Genomic DNA, 8,316 nt, shown 5'->3' with positions numbered 1-8,316 from the left:
AAATAGTCCACCTGGCAGAGAGTCAATGATTTAAAAACTTATTTTGAGTGAAAAATAAAATTCTAAAATAATTGAATAAAATTTAGTGTACAGAGGAAATCTCAAAATAAAAAGAAAATATTTGATAATAAGTGAAGATGAACAATCGAGAATTAATAATAAAAAAAGTTAAAATCTTGAGTGACAAATAAAGTAGATATGATAGCTTGTCAGAGACTAGAGTTAAACAACACAGGTCAAAGACTATCCAGAGGAAGATGGGTGTAGACTGGCAATTCAAAGACAATTATAATTATGCACCTAATGGTAGAATATGGATAGTGTGGAAAGAAGCAAATGTTCATGTAACAGTTCTGGAGAGCACTGATCAGCTGGTACACTGTCTAGTGAAGGACAAAAATTCATCATTTACCAGTTACGTACATTTGTATATGACCTACACACTGTTCAACACATAATTCCACAACGGAGAAGCTTGAACATGCAAACTAATGGACCTTGGCTTATAATAGGAGATTTCAACAGTGTGTTAACTGTGGATGACAGGGTGAATGGAATTCAAGTTCATCAAACAGAAATGATTGAATTTCAAAACTGTGATGATGATATTGGAGTGGGACAAATCACAAAACGAGGTAGCAGATTTTCATGGAGCAGTAAAAGGGATTCAGAGGTCAGAATATACAGTCACATAGATTGGGCTTTTGGGAATGTTGATTGGTTCAATGCCTACAATGGGGTGGAGGCAATATACATGCTGCCAGGAAGCTCAGATCATACCCTTATAATGATAAATACTGAGGCGGTCAAGGTTAAAGTGAAAAAGCCATACAGGTTACTAACATCAGTGATGCAACAAAGAGAGTACAAGGAAATAGTCCAGAACACTTGGAATCAACAGATTCAAGGATATGCAATGTATTCTGTATGGAGAAAGCTGAAACTTATTAAGCAACGAACTAGGGATATTCAACAGAATCATTCCTAAGTTGATCAAAAGCTGATACAATTGAGAGAAACATTGAACGAGATACAGTGGAAGCTTAATGATGACTACTTCAACAAATTTTTGATAGAAGAAGAAAGAAAAACTTTAGAAAGCATTGAGAAATGGGAAGCAATTCAGGAGCAAATAATGAGGCAGAAGTCAAGAGCAACATGGATCCAACTGGGAGATGACAACACCAGATATTTCCATGCTTATATGAGGGCCAGACAAGCAAGAAATAAGGTGAGTTGCATCTGTAATGAACAACAGATGAAGATCACAGAGCCAAAACACATTCAAAAAGAATTCATTCAGTTCTTTCAGCCATTATTGGGGACAACAGCAGATGAATTGCCAGGAATTGATGTCAATGTAGCAAGAAAAGGCCCTTGTCTAAGACTGAATCAGCTGCAACAACTGTTATAACCAGTAACAACTGAGGAGGTATCAGATAGTGAAGAATCTGCCTAGTGACAAGGCACTAGGTATGGATGGATAACCTGTTGAATTCTTTAAAGAATATTGGCCAATCATTGGAAAGGAAGTCATAGAGCAGTACAACAATTCTTTCAAACTGGCAGATTATTGAAAGAAATTAACTGCACAACTGTTACATTGATTCCAAATGTGAAAAATCCTAGTTATGTGAAGAGTTTAGGCCTATTGCTTGTTGTTCAACAATGTACAAGATTATTGCTAAGATACTGACAAATAGGCTTAAACTAGTTGTGGATTTATTGGTTGGACCTTCTCAGTCTGCTTTCATAGAAGGGAGAAATATACTTGACAATGTTATAATGGCTCATGAATTGATTAGAGGGTACACTCAAAAAGCAGTCTCTCCTAGATGTATGATCAAAGTAGACATCAGGAAAGCATATGATTCAGTTGAATGGAGTTTTTTGAAAGCAGTACTACTTGAGTTTGGGATACCATACAAGATGGTACATGAAATGTGTATCTACAGTCAGCTATACTTTACTACTGAATGGTGGACTAACTGATAAATTTGAAGCAAGAAAAGGGCTAAGGCAGGGGACCCAATGTCCCCATACTTGTTTGTATTAGCAATGGAGTACCTAAACAGATCTTTGAAGACATTGATTCAGAATCCAGACTTTAACTTCCATCCTAAATGTGCCAGATTGCAAGTCCTACACATATGCTTTGCAGATGACTTATTGATGTGTTGCAGAGCAGATGAAGTATCAATGAAGTTACTGATGGGAGTTTTTGATCACTTCTCCAAGGTCTCAGGTCTACAAGCAAATTTGGAAAAGAGCTCATTATATATAGCAGGTGTGCCTATGGTGTTCAAAGACAGAATGCTAGCAGAACTACATCTATCAGTAGGCAATCTTCCATTCAAATACTTGGGAGTTCCTTTGTCCACAAGGAAACTTACTATTCACCAGTGCATGCCATTAGTTGAGAAGATTGTGGATAGGATCAGAAGCCGGACATCAAAGTTCTTGTCCTATGATGGAAGACTACAACTCATTAAGAGTGTCTTGTTTGAAATGCAGACCTACTGGGCTCAAGTATTCCTTATTCCAAAGAAAGTTATTAAACTTGTTAATGGTATCTGCAGAAGTTATTTGTGGACTGGCAGTCATGATAATACTCACAAAGCTCCTATAGCATGGGAAACATTGTACAAAGTACAAACCAAAAGCTGTTGGGGGCTTAAACGTTATTAACTATGAGAGATGGAACAAAGCTGCTTTGACTAAGCTCTTCTGGGCTATAATGGCTAAGAAAGACAAGTTTGGATTATATGGATTCATTGCCATTACATAAAGCAGAATGACATCAATACTATGGAGGTTCCAAAGCAGGCTAGTTGGCTAGTAAGGAAACTGTTTACAGCAAGAGAATGGTGGGCTAATGACATAACAATTATTGAATCCTTTGCTCCGAATGGAGATTCAACATTAAGAATGTCACGACCCAAAATCCACTAAGGGTCGTGATGGCGCCGGACACCACTCTCAGGCAAGCCAACCAAAAATACTTAATTAAATTCTCGTTTTAAATATTTCTGAAATCTCTCCTTTTATACGTTTAAGCTATACATAGTAAATTTCAGTGAATAAGAAAATGAAACCTTTAACAGCTTTTAAAAATTCTGAATAAACCCGTAGACATCCCCAGAACCCGGAGTCACGAGTGCATGAGCTATTTCTAAGAAACAATACAATACATCATCCGTCCGGAATACAAATGGACAGAAAGTAACTACAATACATTGAAAGAGACTATACTAGCTGCGGGTCGCCTCGAGTAATGCAGCTCACCTAGTCCAGTATCATCCATGTTGCTACACCCAGTAGGCCACTAGAAGTACGTGTGCCTGTGCAACAAAAATGCACAGAAGTGTAGTATGAGTACAAAAACAACGTGTACTCAGTAAGTATCCCGCCTAATCTCGAAGAAGTAGAGACGAGATGGCAACTTCGACACTTACTAAAGGTCCAGTAATAATATTATTAAAGCGATGACTCACGGATTTACTAAGAACAACAGTAAAATCTAAATGAGTCATTAAACAGGTGAAAGTTCCTTTTTATTTAAAGTCTCCGGACCCATAATCCATTAATTAACAATTATCTCAAGTTGGGGAGAGCAGAAATTAGTATCAACAAATATCAAAGCAAGCAATACAAGCATGCGCAACTCATGCCGAGGTCGTACGGCCCGATCCAACAATATTTAAACTGTGCACTGCCAGAGGGTCGAATGGCGCAAACCATAGATGCATCTATTTAATCTACCGAGGCGTTCGGCCCGTTCCACAATAGATAAACACATTCAAATAGTCAAGTCAATAACTCATCAAGGATCAATTATTCGGAAAGAGGCAAGTTTCTCTTTTAAAAGTCAGAATTGATATCTAGTCTATTAGAAATTCATTTACACGTTCAACATGTTCAAGCATTTTTAAATTTGTCAACAAGGTTGCATTTATTACAAGTAAGCATGCTTCTGGGTCCTAGACTACCCGGACTTAAGCATAATAGTAACTACGCACGGACTCTCGTCGCCTCGTGTGTACGTAGCCCCCGCAAATAGGAGCAAAAAACCAATTAACTCACCTATGGGGACAATTCCCTCTTTCAAGGTTAGAAAGGAGACTCACCTCGCTCCGAAGATCCATAACCGGCATTCCACGCCCTTCCGAAGACTCGAATCGATGCTAAACGCTCCAAAGCTAGCCAATAATTATGCAAATCCATTAATATATGCTCAATTACTCATTACAATCCAATTTATAACAATTCCTAACCCCGATCGAAAAGTTGACAAAAATACCCTCGGGCCCACGTGCCCGGATTTTGAAATTTTTCGAAGATAAAGTTTACCCATAACCTCACGAACTCAAATATATAATTTACTCTCAATTTCATACCCAAAATCGTGGTCAAATTCCAAGAATATCAATTTTTCTAGGTTTTCCTCAAACCCCCAAATTTCTACCAATTTTCATGCTAAAATCCATACATATTCGATATATTTAACTCAAGATAGGTGGGGATAGCTTACCTTATCGTTGATGATGAAAATCCCCCCTTGAACCCTCCAAGAATCGCCCAAGCCAAGAAAATAAAAGAGGAAATGGCTAAATCCCGATTTTTAAAACACTCTCTGCCTCCAGCACTTTCCGCACCTGCGGTCACTTGACCGCTTCTGCAGTTCCGCAGGTGCGAGAATCGCCGCTTCTGCGGTTCGGGCTCCCCAGTCCAAATCCGCTTCTGCGCCCTCTCTTCCGCAGATGCGGTCCCGCATCTGCGGCAAAACGACCGCATCTGTGATCCCAGCTCTCTTCCGCCAATTTCGCATCTGCGACCATAAGGCCGCTTCTGCGGCTCCGCACCTGCGACCCTAATCTCGCAGGTGCGGTTACACCAGCAACCAGCACTTCAGCTCTTCTTCAAACTCTGAATTCAATCCGTTAACCACCCGAAATCCACCCGAGGCCCCCGGGACCCCAACCAATCATACCAACCAGTCCCAAAACACATTACGGACTTGCTTGAGGCCTCAAATCATATCAGACAACTCTAAAACCACGAATCAACCTCCAATCCAAGCTTTATGAACTTTAGAATTTCAAACTTCTACTTTCGATGTTTAAACCTATCAAATCACGTCCGATTGACTTCAAATTTTGCACACAAGTCATATTCGACATTACGGGACCTACTCCAACTTTCGGAATCGGATTCCGACCCCGATATCAAAAAGTCCACTTCCGGTCAAACTTCTCAAAAACCTTCAATTTTCTATCTTTAGCCAAATGACTCCAAAATGACCTACGAACCTCCGAATTCACTTCCGATCGCGCTCCCAACACCAGAGTCACCATACGGAGCTACTCCCAGACTCGGATTCCCAAAAGGACGTCGATAACACTGAAATGCACTTCAACCCAATCTTATGAAATTTCTTCCAAAAGGCTAACTTCCACAATAGGCGCCAAAACGCTCCCGGGTCATCCAAAACCCGATCCGAGCATACGCCCAAGTCCGAAATCATCATACGAACCTGCTGGAGCCTTCGAATCCCAATTCCGAGGTCGTTTACTCAAAATTCCAACCCTAGTTGATTCTTTCAACTTAAAGCTTCGGAAATGAGAATTCTCCTTACGCATCAACCCCGAACTTCCCAAAATTCAATTCCGGCCATGCGTACAAGTCGTAATACCTGAAATGGAGCTGCTCATGGCCTCAAACTGTTGAACGGTGCGCTAGAGCTCAAAACGACCGATCGAGTCGTTACAAAGAAGGCTTATCTTCATGCTACTCCAAGGTACCCCCAAAGTCCACTGGAAAGCATGGCAATACAAAGAAGGCTGGCTACAGTTGACAGACTAGCAAAATAGGGAATTCAGGTGGCTCATTCATGTGTACTGTGTGGAAGAGACACATGATCACTTGTATTTCGATTGTCCATATTCACAAACCTTATGGAAAGGAATGCTAGGATGGCTAAGATACCAAAGGAAGGTTGAAAACTGGGAAGCTGAGGTGCAGTGGCTAACTACCAATGTAAACAATAGGAATCCAAGGAAGATGTAATGACCCGACTGGTCGTTTTGAGCCCTAGCGCGCCGTTCAGCAGTTCGAGGCCATGAACATCTTCAATTCAGGTATTTTGAATTGTACGCGTGGTCGGAATTAAATTTCGGGAAGTTCGGAGTTGACTCGGAGAGGAAGTTCTCATTTAAGAAGCTTTAAGTTGAAAGAATTAGCTAAGATCGGATTTTTGAGTAAACAACCTCGGAATCAGGATTCGAAGGTTCCAGTAGGTTCATATGATGATTTCGGACTTGGGCGTATGTCCGGGTCGGGTTTTGGATGACCCGGGAGCGTTTTGGCGCCTATTGTGGAAGTTAGCATTTTGGAAGAAATTTTATAAGTTTGGGTTGAAGTGCATTTTAGTGTTATCGACGTCCGTTTGGGATTCCGAGTCTGGGAGTAGCTCTGTATGGTGATTCTGGAGTTGGGAGCGCGACCCGAAGTGAATTCAGAGGCCCGTGGGTCATTTTGGAGTCATTGGGCTAAAGATAAAAATTTGAAGGTTTTTGAGAAGTTTGACCGGAAGTGGATTTTTGATATCGGGGTCGGAATCCAATTTCGGAAGTTGGAGTAGGTCTGAAATGTCGAATATGACTTGTGCGCAAAATTTGAAGTCAATCGGACGTGATTTTATAGGTTTAAACATCGAAAGTAAAAGTTTGAGATTCTAAAGTTCATAAAGTTTGGATTGGAGGTCGATTCGTGGTTTTAGCGTTGTTTGATATAATTTGAGGCCTCGAGCAAGTCCGTAACGTGTTTTGGGACTTGTTGGTAAGATTGGTTAGGGTCCCGGGGACCCGGGGTGGATTCTGGGTGGTTAACGGATCGAAAATGGAATTTTTGGAAGGGCTGAAGGTTGTTGCTTCTGTCATAACCGCACCTGCGGTTGGTGGACCGCAGGTGCGAGACCGCAGATGCGGTCCTTGCATTGCAGAAGCGGCCCAGGTAAGTGTAGACATGTGATTTTTGACCCTCCCCAAGATTTTTCATATTTTAGCACGTAAATATTTAGTTTAGGTTTAATATCGTTATTTTAAATAATTTTGACTCTTTTACTTTATTTCGTCAAAAAAATAAAAATTACAAAAAATATTTTAGCTTACGTATCTTTCGTAAATTTAAATAAAAAATATACAAAAATAGTACCTTATCTTTATATAATCTTGAAAACACAAAAAAAAAAATAGTTTTATGTTTTATAGTTTAGTTCAATTAATTAAAATTAGTTTTATATTTTTATATTATAGTTGTACATAATTTTAAAAGGAGGAATTAGTTTTAGGTTGGTTTATCCCGCCTTTATAAATCTTGTAGTCCATTTATTTAGTCTTTGGCCCAATTCCCTAGCCCATAATCCCTAGGCCCATACCCCTAACCTAATCCCTACCCCTATATAATAGTACCTAACACCTAAATATACACAGACCCTATACACAAAAAAACACACAGCGCCAAATTTCATCTTCCCAAGCACCCCCTCGTTTTTAATTTTCCTGAGCAACAAGATGAGACCCAGCTGAAATACACAAGAGGGCAACCGTTTCTCCATTAGAGAGGAGCTGCTGCTGCTCTTTTCGTCTCCCTCCTTCAGTAACTCGCCGGAAGAAACGAGCTCCTGCAGCTCGCCGGATTGACGAGCTTCAAACGCATAACACAAAAAAAAATAGACCCCGCCCCCTCTCTCACGATCTCATCTTCTTCCTCCACCACCCAAACGACCTCCCCATCGTTCCTGACCATCTCCGGCATCTTCAAAACTAAAACACCCAATTCCAGCCCATTTTCTGGCGCGGAAAGCTGAAAATCAGCAACGAAAACAAGCCAAGAAAGCAGCAAAAATCAGCTGTCAAATAAAAAGACCCCAAGTTCAGTCCAGTTTCGAGGTTGCCGTTCGTGTTTCTTACTGGTTCGCGATTCAGTCGTTGGTTCAATTCGCGGTTCCGAGTACGATTGTTGCTGTCTTGTGTGTTTTGTTGCACTTGCACACAGTCAGTCCAAGAATATCTCAGTAATTTTTGATTTTACTCAATTAAAAGAAGCAATTCCAGGTTCAATTCTTGTCACTCTTACTTGTATTGCTGCGTTAGTTTCCAATGTGATATGAACAGCATGGTACTTATCCATTGTTTCTCAATTCTTCTTGGTTTAAGTTCTGTTGGAATTATTATTCGCTAGAGTGTTTGGGCTGATCTGAACGCATCTCGTTTTGCTGTTGGAAAATGTTTACAAATTTGAAGCTATATGTGATTG

General features: G+C 40.3%; 1 protein-coding gene across 1 annotated transcript; it reads left to right on the top strand.

Annotated features, from left to right (window-relative positions):
* Positions 258–1,414, top strand: LOC109233537. Its single transcript, XM_019399425.1, has 3 exons — positions 258–374; positions 416–925; positions 1,037–1,414. Exons 1-3 carry the CDS (start codon positions 258–260, stop codon positions 1,412–1,414), a joined length of 1,005 nt encoding a protein of 334 aa, XP_019254970.1.

The sequence above is a fragment of the Nicotiana attenuata genome, chromosome 10 (assembly GCF_001879085.1).
Source record: "Nicotiana attenuata strain UT chromosome 10, NIATTr2, whole genome shotgun sequence".
Lineage (NCBI taxonomy): Eukaryota > Viridiplantae > Streptophyta > Magnoliopsida > Solanales > Solanaceae > Nicotiana > Nicotiana attenuata.
The sequence above is the reverse complement of the archived record's forward strand: the minus strand, read 5'-3'. Positions and strand labels throughout refer to the sequence as shown.

Excerpts from the sequence above, each read along its gene's own strand:
- LOC109233537 (XM_019399425.1), top strand. The coding sequence starts at position 258 with ATGGGTGTAGACTGGCAATTCAAAGACAATTATAATTATGCACCTAAT. Across the intron at positions 375-415 it reads TGGAGAGCACTGATCAGCTG|TTACGTACATTTGTATATGA; the intron begins GTACACTGTCTA and ends ATCATTTACCAG. Across the intron at positions 926-1,036 it reads AAGGATATGCAATGTATTCT|TGGAAGCTTAATGATGACTA; the intron begins GTATGGAGAAAG and ends AACGAGATACAG.